This window comes from Melospiza melodia, chromosome 1, assembly GCF_035770615.1.
Source record: "Melospiza melodia melodia isolate bMelMel2 chromosome 1, bMelMel2.pri, whole genome shotgun sequence".
NCBI lineage: Eukaryota > Metazoa > Chordata > Aves > Passeriformes > Passerellidae > Melospiza > Melospiza melodia.
Genome location: NC_086194.1, coordinates 106,832,278 through 106,855,263, shown reverse-complemented (window position 1 = coordinate 106,855,263; position 22,986 = coordinate 106,832,278). Strand labels below are relative to the sequence as shown.

General features: G+C 41.2%; 1 protein-coding gene across 14 annotated transcripts in view; it reads right to left on the bottom strand.

Moving 5' to 3' along the window:
- The window catches only part of FHOD3 (formin homology 2 domain containing 3), a 374,713-nt gene extending 359,572 nt beyond the window's left edge, over positions 1–15,141 (bottom strand). For all 14 annotated transcript variants that reach the window (XM_063163493.1, XM_063163547.1, XM_063163530.1 and 11 more), the window contains exon 1: positions 14,939–15,141. In XM_063163493.1, the coding sequence (XP_063019563.1) occupies positions 14,939–15,103 (165 nt within the window). In that variant the 5' untranslated portion in view covers positions 15,104–15,141. The remainder of the gene's footprint in view (positions 1–14,938) is intronic.
- Between the last annotated feature and the right edge of the window lie 7,845 nt (positions 15,142–22,986).

The following is a 22,986-nucleotide window of genomic DNA, read 5'->3' as shown; positions in this document are numbered from 1 at the left end:
TCCCTAAGGGAAGTCTCATTAACACCCTTCCTGTGTGAATGATAGGATTCAACATGCCAAAACTAGAGTGACTGCAGATTGCAGCATGGGTCATATTGTCAAACATCACCACTGTCTTGTACGCTGGATTTCTATTTTTAATACAAATGTGGAATGGTCCACATTTAACAGTGACAGCCGTCTCCTTAGAGATGAGAAATGGATACAGATTCCTTCAGGCAAAGGAAACTGAATGTTGAGTCCTGTTCAAAAATCAACTGCTTAAGCAGGTACTGACATGACTATCCTGACAAATTCCATTAAACTTTTCATCCCAAAAACCTTTTCCAACAAGCATTCAACTAACTACTTTTAAACACATGAGGTTTACACTTGAGACAAAACAATCCATCTAGATACAGTTTTATTGCACTAACTGGGCATTTTTAGTACATTGGACTAGCATATTAAAACCATGGCCTACACATGTTTCACCCAATATACAGTAAAACCAGTTTTCCTCACAGCAACTTGAGACACCTGCTGCCCTGACACTGATGAGACCATGACGTAAACATAATTTTTCCTCTGGACAAATAAAACAACTGGGTACCAACTCACAAGTGAAATGAGTTGTAAAAGTTTTCTCAGGGGCTGGCTGAAGTATAACAGTTAGTTGGGGAAGCTGGATAGACTTCATATTTTTTCCCTGGCAATAGACATACTTCTTAAGCTTATTTTCACTTTAGAAAGTTTGAAGAATTTAAAGACAAAAAATAATTCCCCTGCCTCCAAATCATAAAACAATAGATTATGTACAAACCTTTTTTCTCCTGAACCAGAACAAAACAAGGTGCAATAAAAGATTGCTTATCAGTTTTGTACTTTATTTTGTACTTTAGAAGACTATGCTAAGGTTGTAATATAACAGTCAAAGGAAAATTGCATAAACAAAATATTAACTGCATAATCTGCAACAGCAATGTTGCTATTCAAACATCATGCCAATTTTTCCATTAGGAGCCATTCAGCTGAAATGCTTCTACAGGAATCCCAGGCACTGCTCTCCTCTACCACCCCACTCACTCCTGCACTCATAGAGACAATGACCCATGCTTCAAAACCTTTTGTTTCTCTGGGAATATGAAATGGCTATATTCCAAGGAATGATACAGGAAAGAAAATCTGTTTTGCATTCTTTGTTATACCACAAACATACATGTGCATCCAGGGATGAGGTAGACTTTCTCTGTATTACAAGGCTTTTGTTTGATTCTTCCTTTTGGTCTAGCATAGCAGCTCTGCCAGTTCTGCCCTTCTTTACTGATGTGGTTCAAAGCTTCACCTTTTCTCTACTTCAAACAGAAGCTCTTCACTCAGTGGCCTCAAAAAATTAAAAAATCATCTTTATGTGACCCACTGCAAGCAGATCTGCAACTAACAGTAAGCATTTCCCAAATGTAGATCACGAATATGGGCAGGAGTACAACAAGGCTTTGAATATTACGTTGTACTTCATAGTTCAAATGTAATTTCCTTACTTGCTTATCCTTTTGTTAGCACTGGAGATTACAGCCACACCCCTTTTATAGATGGCCCTCCAGAAATTGCTTCTGAGAATCAAGCAATTACAATGATATTTATGTCTTTTAAATAACCCTTTTCTTAAAAAAGAACAGACCTTCCTTTTACTGTTACCTGTACTGCATGAAAGGAGCAAGCCCTGGTTACTCAAGACAGCTGTCCCATGCACCAAACGCCCATCAGCATAGTGTCACCCATGAAGAGGAACAAAGTAGTTATCATCAGTCGCCAAAATCTGTCTCCTTGAGGAGCCTGACTCACAGCAAACCACAAACCCACATCAGCTTTAAGCTGAGCTTGTACCTTCAGACACAGCACAGGCTGCAATACTGAAAAACAGAAAGGGGATGGGTAGGAAGAATGAGACATGGCACAAACTACATAGCCTGCTTTGCTACATAGCCCATTGTAATTGCCCAAACACCTCCATGTGTTTGTATAAACACTCTGTGGTTGGGGATTTGCACTCACCTCCCTTCTTCACAAGACAAACAAACTAAACACAGTAATTAGCTTCTTAAGTAAATAGGGTTTTCCGTTTCCATTAGTAGCTCATAAAGGTAGACACTAGTATGAGCACCACTCAGGTCATTGCCCAGTGGTGACAGTTTTACAGCCAAAGGTTCCACTGCAACAGCAAGTATCAGTCAAATTCCCTAATAGGACAGGCACAAGTTCACACAACTATGCTGTTACAGGCTATGGTAAGAACATCCAAGTCAAATCACTCAGACTTGCCCAAGCAGCTAATTAGAACTTCTCACAACAAAGCCCATCAATATTTAACAGAGATATCCAAAAATAAACAAGGGGTTTGGTTTGCTAGAACAGATTGTCCTACAAAATATCTTGACATAACACCTATTCAAGTTACAAGTGACAAAGTGCAGTCTACAATAGATACTAAATTTGGCTGACAACCTGCTCATGATTGTATTCTTGCTTCTGGGCCAGGAAAGCTTTAGAGACTTCCTTTTATTTCTTATCATGTACCCTCATCCTACTCCATCAGTCTTTGGTTGTCTCAAAAATCTGCCTTCAAATATAACTTGAACCATACAACTTATTAGTAGCCACATGGAAATAAAGCATGAAATCAGTCACTTTATTTAAACTGTCAAGCATCCAGCTGGTTAAAAAGTACCACAGGGGCATGGCTTCAATAATAACCTCCTATGACTCACCTATAGAACACACTTCAGCCTTGACTTATTTTGAAAAAAATGGACAAATAATCAACATGAGAAAACAAAGGTAGGATTAATATTACTTTGATTGCAGTTACATATACACACAAATGTCCAAGAAAGTAATGTTTTTACAGTAATTATTTGTAGCTTACTTTCCCTTCCCTGATTTTAGCAATTAAACAGAGACTGAGTACCCATCAGCCTTTATCCCATGGCTGGTCCTGCAGAGGAATTCAGTGAGGAAAAAGGCTGGTTTTTTTTTTCCTTTTTGAGTATTTCTGCAAACCATAATTTATGAATTGGTGCTTAATTATCTCAGACATTTAGATTACTCTTCATTTCAAGAAATCTAATTTGGTGGATGAAGAACATGAAAGCATAATTTCAATCAGTCTGTCTCCCTTGAAACTTCTTAAAATAACACTAGCTGATGACTACTCACAAGATAGTAAGCTATTTCCCTCTTCTCATCTGCATATATATTTCGGAAATATTTGTTGGAATATCAGTGACAAACTGTAATAACATAAAGGAAGTAAATATAGTTCAAATTACACTGCACTGAAAAATATTTCTAATCTCCTTTTTGTCACTCAAATCACACGTAACTGTAATGATTTCCATATGCTATGGTCTATTACCAGTGGCTTTCCCACAGAAGCAACATCAATCTAAAGAATGGGTTTAAGACAAGGACATTCTTTCAACAGCCTACCAGAACTATAGAAGAATAGTATAGTAGGTCATTTATTTGAGCTAAAATAATGTGAGCCAAATTCATCAAGTTAAGAAAATACCTTCTTCAAGCATTAAATCCTAGAAATCATGGGACAGCATTCTGCCTGTGGCCTTTGTCAACTTTTAATTATGTCATGTTACCAACAGACTGCTAAAGCAGAGTGCAAGTGATAGCCCACAGCATGTCTGAGTCCAGCCTATTTTTAGTCTGCAATTCAATCAGCACTCTTACAATGGCAAGGATTACAGTCCAAGACAGCCACATTGCTGTATATAGGCCAATGCAATTACATGTTGAAACATGTTGAGAGAACGTGGTGGCAAACTGGAGTCAGTGTTGGGAGGAGGCACAGCAGACACACAGCTGCTCCGTGGTAGAGCTCACGCTCCCATCTCACCCATCTCTGTTAACAGACCACAAAGGAAAACACTGAAACAAATGACAGTTTTACACCAATTCCTTTCAATGTGATTTACCACTTATGAAAAACAGACAACATTTTGGCAATCTTGAAAATCAATATCCTTCTACCTTCATTGGCAGGTGTTCAGAAACCTTTAGCTTCGCCAACTCTGAGCAGCCCTCTTCAATCCTGCCTGAGAATGCTGCCAATGAAGAGACAACACTGTCTTCATTCTGGCTCTCCTGAACTCTTGCGCTGAGGTAGCAGTTACAACATTTGCAAGGATGCTTTTAAATAGCTGTCTTTCATTACACAGAAAAGAAAAATTAAGATTTTCAAGCCAATATATTTTTACACATTCAAATGCTAACTCTTAATTAAAAATGTTACACTCTAGTTATGTTTTTAATCTTCAGGAGTCACATTTCAGGCTTTTCCCATCCAACTATACAAACTTTTTTTTTTTTTTTTAATTAAATGAACCTTGCTGTGTAACAGACAGGATCAGACTTGGGACCTATAGGACTTAATGCTTTGAAACTATCAAAACAAAAACAGGTAACCTCACAATACAATAACTTATCCTTTAGGACACAGTTAAATGATTCATCAAACAGTAAAGACTTTCATACACTAAAACTATGGTTGAATACTAATCAATGACATGAGGAAGCTTATGGCTGTGTTCCGTTACCAGTTTCCCAGGACCAATTTTTTTTTTTTTTTATACAGCCTCTGAAAGTAGCCTAAATAGCATCCTATTCCTCTTCATCTTTATACAAATGACCACTAGGAAACACTTCCTTCAAACCCCTTGATGAAAGAGAGAAAAATACTAAAAGGAATACATACATATTCTGAGGACTTTCAAGCCAAACACTTATATAAGTTATGGGCACATCTAATTAGCAAAGAAAGAATTCTGTATCTTGAGATAATTCTCTCCATTATAAAAAGCTCCTAGATTTCAAACTTACTACAGGTGGTCATTTCTTCAAAGGGCACATTTTTGAGTGCTGATCACTTTTCTTTAGCAAGATGAAATGAAGGCACCAAAAAACCAGATTCAGAGTCTCTGAACAATAAGTTCAGAAACTCAAAGATACGGGCACACCCTAGGCTTGACATAAATTCACAGTGATAACTGGTGGCTTTTTCATCCACATTTCAAAACTAAGCAAAAAAAAATTAAGAAGACAGAAAACCTAAAAGCATTTTAGGTTTTAGCAAATTCAGCAGCATCTGAACTGAGACACCCATCTTAAGCCTCAGAAACTACACTTCTTTAGCTTTTAAGAGATGAGGATTTTCTTCCACCACTTTCCCCCACAACTCTCAGCTTTGTCAGAAAAATGACTCATTTTTCTTCCCAGACAAGGCTCAGTCTAGAAGAAGCATAACAACAGTAATCCACACATAAGGCAGAACAGCATACAGTAATGCCACCATACAGTAGCTGAAACAATACTGCAGACAAATTGACTTTTTAATTAGGCTAAAAAAGGAACAAATGAAATCAGCATGTAAACAAGAACACATTACTGTCTACAAGGCAAGTATAACAAATCTAAGTGCATTACTTGCAGTTATTCAAGCTCACTTCTGTGCAAAAAATAAAGGAGACATAACAAGTAAAATAATGAGCAATACTACAGTATAAAGTGAAGGATCTATATAAGACACTACAGGAGTGCTCAGATCACAGGCAAACACAACTGTGGATACTAAACCCAGAAGAGTTGCATTTCTTTCTGCCTTGTGTAGTCAGAGACAAAAACACCTCATGCACTATGATCAAACCTGAACAAAAAAATTCACAGTAAGATGAGACCCCGTCAGCTGTGACCAGCAATGATCATTGCAATACATTAATCATTTAGAATGTTCATATAGGATAAATCAGTCACGTCCGTCTGAAATAAAATACACTGCTTTTCCACCTGTGAATGAAGCCTGCCTGCCTTACTCATAGCCACTGGGATTGCAGGTTGCTTGCATTTGTAACTGAAACTCAAATCAACTAGTAGCATGGTAGAGTACTTGAAAAAGAATAATGAAAACACTAAAATAACACACGTAGAGACTGAAAAGCACAAACAGTGTAATTTAGCAGCACTTTTTCTTCCACAGTAACACATTTTTTTTACAAAACACCTATTTTCAAATCACATTACAATTTCCTATAAAGATGCCTAAAGGAAGGAGTATGATGAAATGTGCTTCATGAGGGGGATTTCTGAAATTCAGAAAGCCTTAGGACCGGCACAGTTCCACAATGAGATATATGTGAATCTGCATCTCCTTGGAACTTACCACTATAAAGCTTCCCAGTCCCGGCCTTTTTTGAAGGTGACCAATTTTAACAAAAATAAGTAAGCCCAAACCAAAACACAAAGAAAATCCTACAAATTCACTTACTTTTTATAGACAATAGTCAGACAGTGAGGTCCTTCCTGCCTATGAGGCAGGGCAGCACAGAAAAATCTTACAATTTCAGGAATCTGAAACAGGTATCCTTAATTCTCTGCCTGGCAAACCTGGAAGGGTCTTCCATAACAGAGACACCAAGACCTCCTTTAAAGAGGGCAGAGGACTGAAGATTTTCACAAGCCAAGTCCCTCACAATGCTAGAGCTGAAGGGGAAAATAACAACCCTTTGTGTGGGGAGTCAAAGGTCATGCTCCAGGGCCAGCTGCTGCAGTATGGGAATAAACAGAGCATAGATATGTGGGTTTTTTCTGATTTCTTCACTACCCATAAAATGCTAAGTTTTTCCAAGTACTAGAAGTCTATTAATGTCCACCCCATAGCTAGAATGGGTTCATCACGGGCACTTGGAGAAAACTCAGAACTTTAATTCCACTGAGAAAAAACAGGCACAAGACCCTATTTGCCATTTCACTAGTACAGATGAGATTCTTGTTGGTTTCCTGATTGCACATTCCACTACTACATTCATTCCTTGCAAGCCTTGCAGTAATGAAGTAAGAAAGCAGACACAATGTGCTTTTTCAACTAGCTTTACCTGGCATATAACACTCAGATAAGCAACTTGGCTGGCACAGCTGTGAGAGCTACAAGTGCCTTTTTTGCCAGCCCCCAAATCATGTCAGGTGGTTCACAGTGAACATGCAAAGAAAACCCACCAGACAGAGTCCAGGGACTTCATCATCTCCTTGTCAAAAACAAAGCCATCCCAAAAAAAACTAATCACAAAATCCACAGGCACCTCACCAGCAATAGGAGCAGCTACTTTACCTGCAATGCTGCTACTTGTGGCTGCAATAGTATATTCACAATTCTAAAGAAAATACTTATTTTCTCAATTTCACTTACAAAGTTTGAAGGGCTCATTAGTAAACCTGAAGCAGCTAGCTTCAACGAACAGCACTGAAATGTCCCTCATTTTTAGTTTTTAACTAATATGAAAGTTGCTTAAAACTATCCTTTTAACTGGCATAATCTGTAGCTTATAGAAGAGAAGAAACACAGAAACCATGATGAAAGTAAACTTTCTTTCCTAAATAGGGAAATACACCCTATCTGTAAGTGCATTTTATTCCAATAGAATCATGCATGCTGTGTACAAGAGGAAAAGTGTATTGCTTTATCCATATCACTAGAGTTAAAGTAATACAACTGCACAAGATACAGCTTACTACTTTTGTGGCTGATGAACATAAAGCTTCAAGCCATACACAATCCCCCACTGCTGCATGTAACCAGACATACCTGATTTTACTTTGTGTTACAACTTGCTTATTTATGCAGCTTCTTCTTATCATCCCGAAACTAAGAGTTTAATTGTTAGTAAACACAAGAGTTAATTGTTAGTAAACACAAGACAACACTGTCTGTTTCATTTTTCCAAGTATATATATTTTGTCATACAAACCCCTCTAGAACTAAAAGAAGATGAAGCTTTTTTTCCAGTTACCCCAATCCTTTCTATTCAGCCTAATGATCACTACCACGTAAAATGATAACCAATACGACTAAAAGATTAAAACTAATGCATGCATTGCCCATATTTAATGATAGCAACTAGGCATGCAGGACCAAAATCAGCAATTTTCCAGGATTCTGTGGAATAAAATAAATAAATATCCTTCTCACAAAATAGACAGAGGGTCAGTTGAGAAGTATGACTACTAAAGTCAAGCAGTCATACTGAAAGTAAAGGAAAAAGTCTAAGCTTTTTTTTTTTAAGCATCTTTAAAATGCTGGGAATGACAGAATTACTCCTTTTTAACTTGGAAATTGGAAACTGCAATGCATTTTTGTGGTATATATGTGTTGAGCTGATGACGTGGACAGTCTTCAATAGTTTCATATGCCAGACAGTTGCAGATGTTTCTAGGTAGCTGGGCTTACTAGAGAGCTCACTGCTACTATTGTCCCAACTTGTTCAAGTGCTAAAAATATGTAACAACATTCCTTGCTGTCTTATTAGTAACTGTAATACAACATAAAGTTAATATTAATATAACACAATCCAGGTTGTGTGGAAAGTGATGACAGAGGTGTAAGTAGCTGGCACTCTTTCCTCTGAGCTGGTAATGAAATAATATCTTAGCACATGGGTTCAGCCTACTGAAGCAGCACTTACCAAAGGAGCTGTATAGCCCCAGCCCAGACCACTTCACATCACTCAGAAATAGAAAACACCTTTTTGAAAGACTAGAGGTACCAACCTGTCCTGGCTGAACTCCAGCCAGAGAAATGGACTGTAAAACCAAGTAGGGTTGTCATCAGTGACAATGTGATGGATGGGTGAGTTACAGCCCAGCTGCCTTGCATACATTTGCACAAAGGCTGTAACGCTCATCGCTCATCGTCACAACCCAGCGAGTGAGATCAGACAGAAAGAAAAGGGATTCTCATTTAGACCCTAATTACTGGCAAGGTAGGATGGCTGTGGATGCACTAGGAAGGGAAAACTCTAATAAAACTTCTGTGAGAACTTTTGTTCTTATTTGGAACAACACAGGAAGAGGAGACTGCAACAGGCCAAGTCCCACATATCTGACTATTCCTTTACCAACATAGATATGAACTGCAGTCATCTTAGTTTCTTGCTCGGTTAATCCACTAGTAATCTTTACACAAGAAGAATTTGGATAAAATGAGGTATCTACAAACTGGTTTTGAGAGCAAGCATCAAAAATTGGAACTGCAAATATGAGATTTGTGGTAGGATAACAGCAAGGTCAGACTTCTTCCTATTAAACTCCTTTCTTTGACTAAGAACCTCCAGGAAACACAGGGTGATGATGTGAGTTTCCAGAGGCTGTATCTGACTGATCTGTGATCTAAAAATTTAGTGGAATCGTGAGAACTACCAGTACACTCGCTCCTATCATTCTTGAGCTATGATCAGCCAAACTCAGTGACCTGCAAGAGAGGTGTCAAAGTCAGAAACTGAGTCTCTGGGATAGATAGATAGATAGATAGATAGATAGATAGATAGATAGATAGATAGATAGATAGATAGATAGATAGATAGATAGATAGATAGATAGATAGATAGATTTGTGCCCCTGATTTTACAACACAGCTTTTATGCCTGGATCAAACACCTGAACTGAACTGCAACTTGCCCAAACCATAACTTGTCAGAAGAACCATGCAGGAACTTCAAAGTCCCCTTACCTTAAACTTCAGAGGCAAAGCCAGGCATTTGACAATTACTTTGTATCTGTTCTACAGGTATTTCTTCTCCTTTGAAGGCCCACACCACAGAAGACAGTCAGCTGGTGGAGACTGAGAAACTTTTCACAGTTGTGCTTTAGGGCAAGTGTTTATACTCCCCCAGAAAAGTGTGCTCCACAGAGGACTCTGGTGCAGCTTGTGCTGTCAAGTCAGGAGATAGAGCAGTATCCTACCCCACTCTGTCCTCATAAAAAATTCCCTATAAAATACGAGCATATGTTTCTTCTGCTACAGGATCAATCTCTTGAAGCACAGGAATTTGTCAGCTCCAGAAATACTTGCTAGAGTCATAACACTTTGGAAATCTTTTGGAAACAACCTTTGTGTTAAATCCTCCCTCCACTCGAAGGATGAAAAAAGGCAGATGTCCACCTGCCTCAGGCAAAATATGAAAGACCTATGTGTCTTACAGCTCTCAACTAAAATATTTCCCAGTCCTCAGCATCAACGCTTGCAGAAGATACCAGCCAGTTCCCCTTAGGTGTGGGTTCATTTTCCCTGGGAAAATGACAATATTCCAGTTTCCATCTTCTGTTCTTCAGCTCCCATTAACAACATAATGACTAATCCAAAAATACTCTCTTCAGAGAAGAGAAATGCTCTCTTCAGCTGCTCTTTATCAGTACCTACATCAGGATTCAAACCATACTTTCTTCTTTTTCTGCCTAGCCTCTGTGGACCAATGCATTATAACTAAATGCCAAGGAACCCCAGGGAAGAGGAGCCAGCTGGTAGGCTTAGTGCTCTCAGAAAACCTGAGGCTGCTGCCAGGGTATAGCCTGGCACTGAGTTCAATGCCAGAGCTGAGCTCCATGCCAGGACACAACCAGTGGAACTATCCCTGCTATCAGTTTACATCACACCATGCCTCAGAGTGAGCCCTGGCTTAAATGCAGGGCTAAATCACAGCAGCTGAAGATGGAAATGTGGATGGCTTCTTTATGAATGAAACTCCTGAATCCCTCTAGCACTCACTGGATTTATTTGCTTATACCACTGTTTTCTGAATGACACTGTTCCTAATTACAAATTCTTGGAAGCATTTAAACACAGAAGTTATCTCCAGCTTTCTCAGAAGGAACAGGACATCAAAACAATTATCCTTATCGAACTATAACTCTCCTTTACACTGTCTCCACCAGTATCCCATGCGGAAAGTTTTTTTTTGTTGTCGCTTTCCATTGTCACACAAAGTATTTCAATTACATTTTCTTGATAAATTAGGCAGTGTGACGTCCTATTATTGTAAAGATGTATTCCTTACAGAGCTGCCCCAACACTGGACACTACTGTGGCATGTGAAAACAGACTATGGCAACATACCCAGCATGCTGTAATTATGTGAATAAGTTATAATGAAGAAGATCTCTAAAAAAAGCACACCACTTGACATTGGCCATGTATATATAGCTACTCTCCTGAGCGACCCTATGTCAGCAAGTTATAAGTATCAAGTAACTCAAAGCAATTCAAAACCAACAAACCCAATGTACCGAATTAGATTCAAAGAGCATTATTGGCACAGGGCCTGAGCCACAAATTTAGACCCAGTTCTGAATTTTCCCAAGGTTCACAGAAATGGGCAAAAGGGACATCTGAAGTCAGAGTCCAAACTAGATCCAGTTCTACTTCATGCAACAGACAGTAAGAGTGACCTAAAATCCTCATGAACAATAAAAGCCAAATTCAAAATGGCACCTTAGGCAGCCAAATCAATATAGGCAAACCACAAAAACTCTGCAACGTGGCATACTTACTCAGCAAGAATTTGTAAATGTGGCTAAAATACTGTAACAGAATTTGTGGTACTTGATTGCATTGTCAGCTAGGACAGTGTGTTACCATCTAGGACCAAATCACTCATAACCACGGGGGATAGCTGAAACAAGCATTCCTGATGACAGTGTCCTGCCCCATGAGGCTCAGTGTGCATGCCAGACAGAGCTGAGCACAACCCAATGAACAACAAGCTGCTGTATCCAGAGATATGGATGTAGAGAAAAGTATGTGCACAGAGAGAAGCAGGGAAAAAAAGAGGAAGGAGGATACAATCAGGCACCTAATCCCAAGTGAAAGAAAGATTGCAGAGACTCTTCTTATTGGTTTTCCCTATCAACCAGCTTAGGTACTCCAGATTATTCAGAGTTGTAAAGACCCTCCCAGACATTATTCTCAGAACTCAGTTTCTTAACTTCCCAGTGAACCTCCATAAGGATCTAAAAACATTGCTGCTCAGAAGACAGAGTGTAGATCTAGACTTGCATCCTAACTCAAGTAGAAGTGTGAGTTTAAAGAAAAGAAGCAGTAAAACCAACATGCAAAATTGAGTTGTACTTTCAAAGGACTAGAGTGAAGAAATCCTGCTCTTTGGAATCAAGCAAGAACATCTGTTGGTTACAAAAAAGCTACTAATGACATACTATGACAGGTCCGAATGTCAAAGCATTTTTAGTTTACTTTTTAAGTGGTTCTCTTAATAATTATTTATAATGTTTAACTTAAAATGACTTGCAGTATACAAGTTGTCCTACTAACTACAAAAATACCACCGTCACTACACTGTCGTCATTACTAATTTCAAGACAGCAATGGCGAAATCTGACCCCACTGAAGTGAGCTGGATTCCTGACACTGACTTCATCCTATCAAGTGCTTCCCACAGCAGTAGATTATCTAAAAGATGTGCAAATCATCCAGTGGTGTGAAGGCAACAAGGTGGCAGCTTTCTTCAGACAGTAAGTGCATGTTCACCCAAATCAAGAGCAACTCGCTGGAAAAAAAGTATAATGCTGATCATTCAAACCTGCTGGCAAAAAGGCTACCAGTTTATAAAACTTCAGAAATTATTTAGGAACACATTGGTGTTCCTATGCATTTCATCATCATCATCGTCATAGAAAGGCTTGGGTTGCAAGAGACCTCAAAGTTCCAACTCTCCTGCCATGGGCAGGGACATCATTTGAGCTAGAAACTCCTAGGTCTGTTTGAAGATATTTTGCTCTAGTCACTGTGATGATACTAAATGGACCCTCAATCCATTAGCTCAGCAATTTTCAAAGTAATTAATCAATCAAACCTCACATGCGTTGATGTGAACCGACACCTGAATTTCAACCTATGCTCCGCTTTGACAGCTGCATTCCTCTGAGATCAGAATTTGCCCTAATCTCTGGGTGAAATGGAGCAAAATTCTTCTTAGTCAAATAATGTGGTGATCTTCTATTGACCAGTGAATATGGTCTTGAGGAAAGGCTGCAGAAAGAATATGTCTGCCTCCCAAAAAAAAAAAAAAAAAAAAAAACCAAAAAAAAACCAAAAACAAAAAAACTAAAAAAAAAAACCCCAAAAAAACCCAAAAAATAAAAAACAGAAGAATGCAACACAAATCAGTTTATTTTACAGAATTACAGGTACAAAGATGTAATGCCAAACACAGCAATGCTGCCCTGACTGCAAGTGTAAACACAGAACTAAGCTTTCATTATAATGAATAAAGGTAAACAAGTCTAATCAACCAACCCTTTTTTTTTTACCTGGTAGAAGCCAAGACATAATTAAGGCAGAAACAGGAGGCTATGCAAACACAAAGGTAACTGTAACCATGTAAGCAGATTTCAATGCCTACACCCTCACAACGGAAACAAAGTATTTGGAAGAGCCAGAACCACAAATTAACAATTCTCTCTGGGCCAGGATTTGCCTCTAGCACAGCAGCTATCTTTCAATAGCCAGGTTTACAGCACCTCTAGGGACACAGGCCACCTCTCACCCCAAGTCTGCAAGTACACTTTCCAAACATTAATTAAACCTGAGAAATGCTACATGCAGAAAGACTGGGCAGGAGTGAAGCATATACAAGTGGCCATGGATTTTGGCTGGCTCCTAAGATGCTAAACCAAGTTGATGGCGGTGTTAGTACAAAAAGTTATAAAAAATTGTCAGGGAAGTATTCAAACCAAAGCAAAACATAGCAAAATGAAATACTGCTGAAAATGAAGTTGAATTAACTCTAAATCCAGATTTTAAACTATCTCTTTATTCACTTCATTTGGTGTCAGAATCCATCTTGCCTTTCTTTTAATTAGCTCTCACTCCAAAAAAAAAAAAAGCCTCCCATGAAAACAATGGGACCACTCTCTGAATTGAGGACGACTGAGCACATGAAAACAGAATTGACCCAGCGCACCAAGAGCTTCCAAAGTTTTTGTGCTTTAGGCAGAGCTCTGTTCACTGGATGCTGTATCCTTGGCAACTATTATGCGAGGAAACCGTTCTACAAATGCAAAACTTCTGTCTGCTCCATGAGCTTTTCTCTGAAATACTTTTATGGGCTTTTGGATATCCTTAAATCTAAGGGGACACACAGCCCTTTGTCATCTTTCCGCAGGCTCCCATGAGCATAATACAACAAGTGATGTTAAGAGAGTATTTTCCTCCCACTTCATCACAGGGCAAATAAAACTTTTACAACTTTTACTTTGTAGAAAAAAAAAAAAAAGTGGGCATTTTTTCCTTTCTTCTTCAGTGCACTCCACAGAACTAATGTGCAGATACAAGATAATAACAAAAAGACATTATTATTATGCCAATCAGTGGCATTGCTTTGAAAACTAAAAATTCAAGAATAATGCTCGGGTGCCTGATTTCAAGGGCAGAGCTACAAATGCCAGCACATGTATTAGAAGAAGCATGCAAGAAGAGATAGGTAAGACTTGACAAGGGCCATGCTGCAGTTCTTCGCAAGAGGGACTAATAGCACCGATTGTTTCAAGGGCAGCAGACGCTGCTATTTTTACCAAAGCCCCGGCTGGAACTGCCTGGCTCATTAAATCTCAACCAGGCAAAGCCCGGGTCCTGCCGGCGCGACCGTGCCCGGCTGGCCCGACACACCACGTTATCCCGCAGTATCCCCAGATACCCAGGCAACGCTAGCGAAGGACAGGCACCGAGCACTTGATACCCAACTTGGCCTCTGGTGTGATGAGGTTTTTCTTCTCCTAGGGAAAGAGTGAGGCAGCTATAGCTAAAGCAGAGGCGGTAGCTGCCCTTGAGAGCGTTTGGAAACGCGGGAGAGCAGCAGAGGGAACCCCTCCGCCGTCCCCCGGGGCCTCTCCCCAGGACTTAAGGAGATGCCTATACTGTCGGGACTAAGGACAGCGGAGGCAGGGGAGCCGGCGGGGCAGCCCCGCCGCCGGGCTTGGAGCCCTGGCTGCCGCCCCGCAGGGGCCGGGGGCCGCCCGCCGGCCTCCGCTCCCGCTGCCGGGCGCTGGCGGAGAGGCCGCTGCCCTTCCCCGGCGCCCCCCACTCACTCGCCCCTGCCCTCCCTGGTACCTTCTGCGGGGCGCGGAGGAGGCGGTGCACCCCGGCCAGCTGGGTGGCGAGCGGGATGTCCTCCCGGAAGGTGTACAGCGGCGGCCGGGTGGGCTCGGGGAAGTTGGTGCTGTTGAAGGGGTCGGTGTCATCCAGCAGCTGCACCCGGCACACCAGCGTGGCCATGGCGCATCCATCCACCGCCGCGGCCGGGCGCGGGCGGGGAGCGGCACCCCCAAGTCACCGGCACCGAGGTGCTGCCTGCGCGCCCGCCGCCGGCTGCGAGCGGCACTCCCTTCCCCGGCGCAGCCTGGCCGGCCGCCGGCAGCCTCTCCCCCCGGCTCCCCGAACGAGCGCCGGCCGCCTCACAGCCGCCGCGCCTCGGGGAGGCGGCCCATGGCCCCTTCCCCGCCGGGATCCACGAGTGCGAGCGCGCTTCAGGCCGAGCGAGGAGGAGGAGGCGGCGCCGGAGCCGCGGGGCGCGGGCAGAGCGGCAGCAGCGGCGGCGGCGGCGGCAGCAGCTCCCCCATTCCCGGCCGCTGCGCGCCGAGCGGGCAGCGGGAATGCCGTGGCCGGCACGCGCAGCCCCCAGGCCGCGCTCAGGGCCCGCAGCGCCGCCGCGCGGCCGCGCGCCGCCGCCCCGCCTCCCCCGGCCTGAGGAGACCTCCCCGCGGCCGGGCGGGAAGGGAGAACTGCCGGGATAGCCCCCGCCTCCGCCGGCCTCCGCGGGCACGGAGCACGCACCGAGAGGCCCAGAGAGAGGGAGGGGGGCCAGAGGAACCCTGGGCACGGAGACGCACACCGAGAGGGCCAGCGAGAGGGAGAGGGGCCAGAGGGCCCGCCGGCCGCGCCCGCTGCATCACCCTGGGCTCCCGGCAACAGGGCGCGTGTACTGAGCTCGGTGTTGCTGTCACAAACATCCCAGATGTCCTAAATATTCAGTGTAATATTAAAAAAAAAAAAAAAAAAAACTTTTCGAAACTGACCTGAAACATGGGTATTCTTTAGAAGCTGACCTGAAATCTGGGTATTCCTTAGAAACTGACCTGAAACCTTGTGGGTATTCTTTAGAAATTGACCTGTAACGTGGGTATGCTTTAGAAACTGACCTGAAACCTTGTGGGTATTGTACACAAGATCGTTTTTCTGTATTTGTACAAAACCATTTCTGCCATTAGGATTATGCATAGCCGGGGTTCCCAGAGCATAGGGCCTGGGCAGACTTCCCATCCCGGCCAGGAGGCTGCCTGTCTTTGCGTCTTGGCTCTCTCTTGCCTTAAGCCTGCTCTTTCTTTCTTTTAGGGGAAAATGGAGACAAAGTGCCAAGCCCCTGGGTGGGCACAGGGCAGAGCACTGCACTCTTTGCTCTTGGAGGTGAAGCTGTGCTCTGTCTGCGATCTCCTGGCTGGGATTCAGGATGCACACTCCGGTCTTCACTCTTGGGGGCACGGGGTGAAGGAATAGCAATGAAATAAGTTTCAGGTGAAATACAGAGAGTGAAGGGTCTCACCTGTGGGAATGGCTGCATTTGCACAGGCTGAGTATCTGCCCAAAGGGATGCTTCATGGTTTAAAGCCATGGTTAATAACCTTTCATCCTTCACAGACTGGCCTGTGGCATAAGACCTGAAGTGCTGTGGGAACTGGGGGATTTACCACAGAAATGTGTCTTAGGCAAGAAAGTATGACCTCTAGATCATAGTGTTTGCATGAAGCAACAGTTTCCTCCCAAAATGATTACTGGCTTGGGAGTATTTGTCAGAATTGAGACAAAAGGGGATTTCTGTCCACACATGGTCTGTCCTTCTGTTTCTGTTATTCTTGGGACTAACTTGTCATGGTTCAGTTTTGCCAGCAGTTATGAATATTTTCAGAAAAGAGAAGTTGTATGTGGCTGTGATTTTTGCATCTAATTATTTTAAAATTCCTATTTGGTAAAGAAATCTGTTTTCACATCTCCTCTAGTAACAGGAAGTAAGTTTCTAGAGAGAACAGTACTGCTGTATATCTGTCTGCTTATTTATGTTATGTATTTTTGTCACCATGTGAAGTGAAAGTTAAACAGGATATTTTGGTTTTCTTAATCATAATTTGTTAAATTGCCATTCAACTTCCATTTTTGTAAAGCAAATTTCTACATTTGCTGCTAATCAGTGGTTAATATGAGGTGGCATAAGATTGCCATCCTTGCTATTCATTGTATTAACCCTGATTTTTTTTAAATTAAAAATCTGGCACTTGCCTCATTGCAGAGGTATTAATATTTGGAGGGCCGTTTTAAATAAATCATGGAAGCCATGATTTTGAATAGAATCTATGTGACAGCATCAGCTTCTCTTTCATCCAGTACTGGAAAATGAAAACAAAGGATGGCTGCAATCCTTGGAGCTAACAGAGATCAGATAACTCTGAAGCTCAACATCTAGCCGCAGACTCTAAATCCCATAAGGAAGAGCTATTACTTGCATGTTGTGGTCTTCAACTGGATTTCCAAATACAAGGTGGCCAGTGGAGAGACATTTTATGACCAAGATGGAAGGAAAATAGAGCAATCCAACCATCAAAGCATCCTGAGTTAGCCAGAGCTTTTTTACAATTATTTCTTAATTGTAAACACCCCCAAACCACTATAAGGCTATGAATTTCAAAATCTGGGTTTTACTTGAATTTTAATTCACTTTATACAGGTAGAAAGAGAAAACAAATCTGCTGGATAAAACAGAATAACATTACAAGGTCCATAAGTGTGAGTGTAGAGGGAGAGATACACACCTAAATTCTACATTTGAATGTTTTCCCACCTTTCTACATATTTTTCAGGGGCCTTCTGAATCTGCAGTCTCTTCTCATCAGCCTGAGCCAGGGCTGTACATAGTTTGCTCCCTCCTCTTCCAGTCACCAGTTTACGATTCTGGTGCAAAGTTGTGAGGAAAAGTCCGTTCCTCACTCACTGCCTGCTTTTGCAGACTGCAGGAAAGTGGTCTCTCTCCTCTCTCTTCTCTCTCCAGGTTTTATTTATTCAATGCAGCAGCTAAACCAAGGCAAGCAGACAGACTTTCCTTCTCACTGTTCCACTGCAGCCTTTCAAATGAATGTGAGATTCTTTTAAAAAACCTTAACACACAGTCAAATGCAAACAGTCAGATACCACCTGTTGGAAGTCTCTGGCATAAGGCACCGTGGGCATTGCACCTGGAAAGACACAGACACGACAAGAACAGCATAAGAGGTTGCCTCATCCCATTCGCCATGATGGAAGGTAAGGCCTTCTCAGAGAGAGAGAGCGCATTTACTTCAGTCATGCTGAACAAAATCAGCGCTCAGGAGCTCCGAGGAATTGCCAGCAAAGGTCAGGCTGTGTTCCTTGTGCCTTCAGTGGTATCATGGGCTAGCCAGTCTCGTTCCTGGAGGAGGCACCTGGAGGAGACAACATGGGCTGTGTTACCTGCTGACCTTGGGGTCTCCGAGAGCCATCTCGCACACCCTTTCCAGGAAAACAAAGTTTGCACTATCAAGTAAAGTTCAGTTTCAAGCTCACAAGTTTGTTTGTTTTTTTGTTTGTTTGTTTGTTTGTTTGTTTCACATAATCATAAGGGAGAAATCCTTTATGTGCACAAATTTCTCAGGAATTAAACATAACTTAGGAGTTGTTATTTAGGACTGATTTATTCATCTTAACGCATCCCACTATTGGGATTTATTAGAAATACATTGTTGAATGAGTTAAGATGGTGTGTCAAGCTTAAATTTGAATTTTATTATTGTTGAAACCTCCATGTTAAAATAACATAGGTTTTTTTGTGTTTAATTTCCTCTTTTTTATTAAAAAAAAAAATGTATTTGAAGCAAAGTTATTGAAAGCATATTTTTTAACTCAAAGACCACCCAGACACAATGTAAATGTGTATTTAAGCAGTTTTAAAAAATGATTCTAAGTATCAGAGCAATTGGAAGAGCTCCACAAGAGTATTATTTTTTCTGATATATCGTCATGTCAATACAGAGCTAGATGCATGATGGTGAGATTGAATTCTAAGTATGTGAAGTGGCCCATCCTTTGACGCTACCTCTTTCTTTTGGACAAACTGAATTGCTTTCCAAATTTCCTTGTTTGAACTTCAAGCCAATTTTAGTTATGGGAGAACAAAAGCAATTTTAACTTCCATGATTTATTCACTTAACGTTAATAAAGCTGAAAAATAGCAGTCTATTTGGTAATGGTAATCAAAATGAGCTTGCAAACCACTGGAATTGAAGTATGGTAATGGAAGTGCTGACAGATCCTCTACCATAGTGATGGGAACAGTATTTCTGCTTTATCCACACTATAATCTGTAAATAGTGCTTGGTTCTCTCAGTGAGGTGTGGAAAGTGATTTATTGTCACTGTTAGCATGGACAGGCAAATAACCTAACACACTTTCAAAATAATGGTAAGTGAAATCCAGTCTGTCACAAGACCGAAAAAGAAAAATACTGTGGATTTTGGCCTTCATCATCCAAGGATCTCAAAGCACTCAGCTACCATTAAATGTTGCCTGCTTGCTGCCACCCTGCAGATGGGGAAACTGGGAAGCTGACAGGTCAAGAATACAATACTAATATGATTTTTTTTTAACTTATTGCAATGGAACCTGAACTGAGTGTCATATGACTGGGTCACAGAAAACATCCACAGAAAATCCCATGGTAACAAAAATTTTTCTTTGGTTGCTAAGGACTTGTAATAGTCCCAGAGTTTGTCAGTGGTCTTCATTAAGCTTGAATTGCAGAATCACACATTCCAATTCTGTTGAGTTGTACTGAAAATTATTTTTCTGTGGTGGCTGGCTAATACTTTATATGAAGTAATATATATGCTATTAACACTGGGTAATAGTGCAGTCTGGGAATGAAGCTCAAGGTTCACAATTCCAAAGTCACTCAATATTTGAAGATAATACACAGATCTGTAAAAACTAAGCCCTTGATCCATGGATATGCCACCCCAGGAGATAATCTGTTAGATGTTCTGGTGGTGATCCTGCAGATCACCTTCTGTGCAAAGTCTTCACCTACGGCAGCCAGGTCTTAAAGATGTAATCATCACTGAAACGGCTGAAAAGTGAGGTTTCTGTGATGTGAACACTTCTCAGTGCCATTTAATGCAGTCTTTGGTTGCACAAGCACACGTTTGGTTTCCTAAAGGACTCCAGCCTTTTTCAGCACGATGAGCAGGGAGCTTGATTCATGCATGGAGGTGTTTTACTTCACCTTCACTGTTTGATGCTCAAGGCCTCCTGCCATATCCATTGCACGCTACTTAAACCCTATTCTGATGACAGAACTAATTTCCTCAAGAGCTTTGCTCCAGTGCTCTGTACTAAAATAGACGATAGCTTTGCAACTATTTATTAATTTATTTTCATGGCACTCCTCTGCAGAGAGAAGGTCATTTTTCCCCCCTTAGATGGTTGGAGTGGTACGAGAAAAAATGGAGATGAAGTCAAAATTAACCACTGCTGTCGGCTCTTCAGTTCTGGGCTGCCTTAAACCAGTTTTCAAAACTTCTAGAAACATTGTGCTTTGGAAGTGCAGCTGAGAGTCACTTGACTGCACAGAGGAGGAGAAAATGCATGCAGTGAGACTCTGAAAAAGTTCCTAGGAGTGATTTTAGCTATGCACTGGAATTTTACCATGGCAGAATTTATGGGGCTTAATCATGACTTCATTTTGGGGCTTAATACCCTTACCTGAGTCCAAGCCTCTGGATTCATTCACTTTAAGTGACTTAACAAGGGGGTGGTGAGCTTGCAGGAAACAATGTTCTCTGCCACTCAGCCACAATTCATTCTCAGAAAGAAAACAAGTATATCACATGAAGTTGTAAAGTAAAATTTATTCGGAAAATATTTTATTCTGCACCTGTGTAAGCCTGTATATCCATGTGCAGAAATTTTTTTTTTAGTTTCCAAAGAAAATTCTCACTACCCTTTACTCTCCATAACTATACATCAAACCTCCAGCCAAGGATCATCCATGCTTTATCAAATTCCAAATAACTGTCATTGTTCAAGCTCTCAAGTCGCATGGATACCAGTGAGCTAACAAACATGTCTAAGGTATATAAGCATGTAAGTGTGAAACAATAAGAAAGAACAAGCATCAGTAAAGAGCTACTTCTGCTTGTGGGGTCTTTTACCATTTGTAATGTTGCAGGGCTGTAACCACACGTGGCTTTTGAAATGGTGACTGATCTCCAGGACTGACCATCAAAATCAGACAAAAACACAGTCTTCAAATCAAAGTACTCATTTTGTCACCTAGTTATGTCTTCTATGATTTTCTGACCATTTTTCACTATCCTTTAAAAAATCAGAGGCTGTGTAGATTCTTCCAGGTGACATTAATGTTGCTCTTTTCTGGGAATTGGCTAATTAGGATGGAGGGGAGGAAGTTGCACAGCTTAAAGTATATGGCAAGGTGGAGAGTGAGGGTCCCAGGAGGGACCTCAGAGCCTGTAGATCATGCTCAGATGGGGAGGTTGCTGAGTTGGGCCACAAAAGAACTGGAAAGAAAACCTGCTAGGGGGCAGAGGGGAGGGCACAGAGCTTGCTGCTACTTAGAAAGTTAATGAAATGACTGAACAGAGAACTGGAAGACAGGTCTGGCTTAACCCTGCCAGTGCATTGAAAGAGGAATTGGCCACGAGCATTTTCTATTTCTGGGTTCCTCACTTTGAGTTTACTGGAAATATACTAGCCCATATTCTAACACGTCTGGCTTTTGAATGGAAAAGCCATTTGATCCACTTTGGAAACTTCACTTTGGGGAAGGGGGTCAACAGAGCTTGCCTCACTTCATCTGTCTCCTCATTCTCACTAAAGGGGAACAGCAGAGTGGTGAAAGGGTTTCTGAGCTTTGCCTTCAGAGAGGATATGGGGAAAAGGCTATTTCCAGAAGCAAGGTGAGACAATGATGGACCAGTTTGTCCATCCTAGTATGGCAAATTCTATGAGGACCCCCAAAACTTTCAGTAATTTCCTGCCCAGTAGCTAGTTGAAAACATAAATGTTTTTTTGCTCAGCAATGATGTTGATTATTTCTTTTCAGTGGGATAAAGAATAAAGCACAGTCCTTTTTTCCATTATAAAAGAGCACCTGAACTGAAAAAGAAAAAACCCACCTGCAGCAGTGAGAATGGTTGTTAAGGAGCTTCTTATTCTTTGACACACTAATTCTAAAATAAGCTGACATTGGTTTTATCAAATATAATGTTATCTTGCTAGGATAACATCTTACCATAAAACTCAGTTAGTCAGTCTTTCTTGGAAAATTGGAAGACACTGCCATAGATTATATTACTTTATATTACTTAGCAAATAAATTTTATTTTCATGTGTAATTTGTGTAACTGCTTTTTTAATTCTTTTTTTCTACAAAGGAGAAAAGTTCGTGTTTCATACACATTTGCACAGAAAGCCTCTATCATTGCAGGACTAAGGGGAAGAAGGAAACAGGGATAAAGCAACCTGCTTACAGGCATGCTGTAGCTGTGGTGGCCGTTTTTGCATTTTCAGCTCAACAGAAACAAGCACCAGACAAAAGCAGTGCAGACATTTAACAGACAGCAGCCAGGAATGCGGTGGCCATTTGCTGGCACATGACCTAACTAAGCACAACTGAAAAACTATCAAGACCCAGTTCATTTTTAAAAGCATTCTCTAAGATAAGAATAGCATCTCCTTGAGTAAAAACAATACATTTTGGTTTGAAATCTGAGCATCCAAAATTTGCTTTAATTTGTCTGTTACCAGCAGCGTTTATCCAGTGGTTAATTGTTATCACGTTACTTTTATCTTATAAAGTAATGCTGTTTTGCCTCAGTGACTTGTATAAACTATACTTTGGACATTTTACATTTTGAGTTTCCACTTTGTATTGTGGATGTTCATTTGATGAAAATTGATCTAGAAACTGGGGAGGTTAAAATAAGCAGATTTTACGGGGAAAAGTGTTTATGGAAAAAAACCCCACAAATACTTGGTGTGCTTGGCAGTTATCAGTCCTCTTGTCAACAAAATGAGCTTCT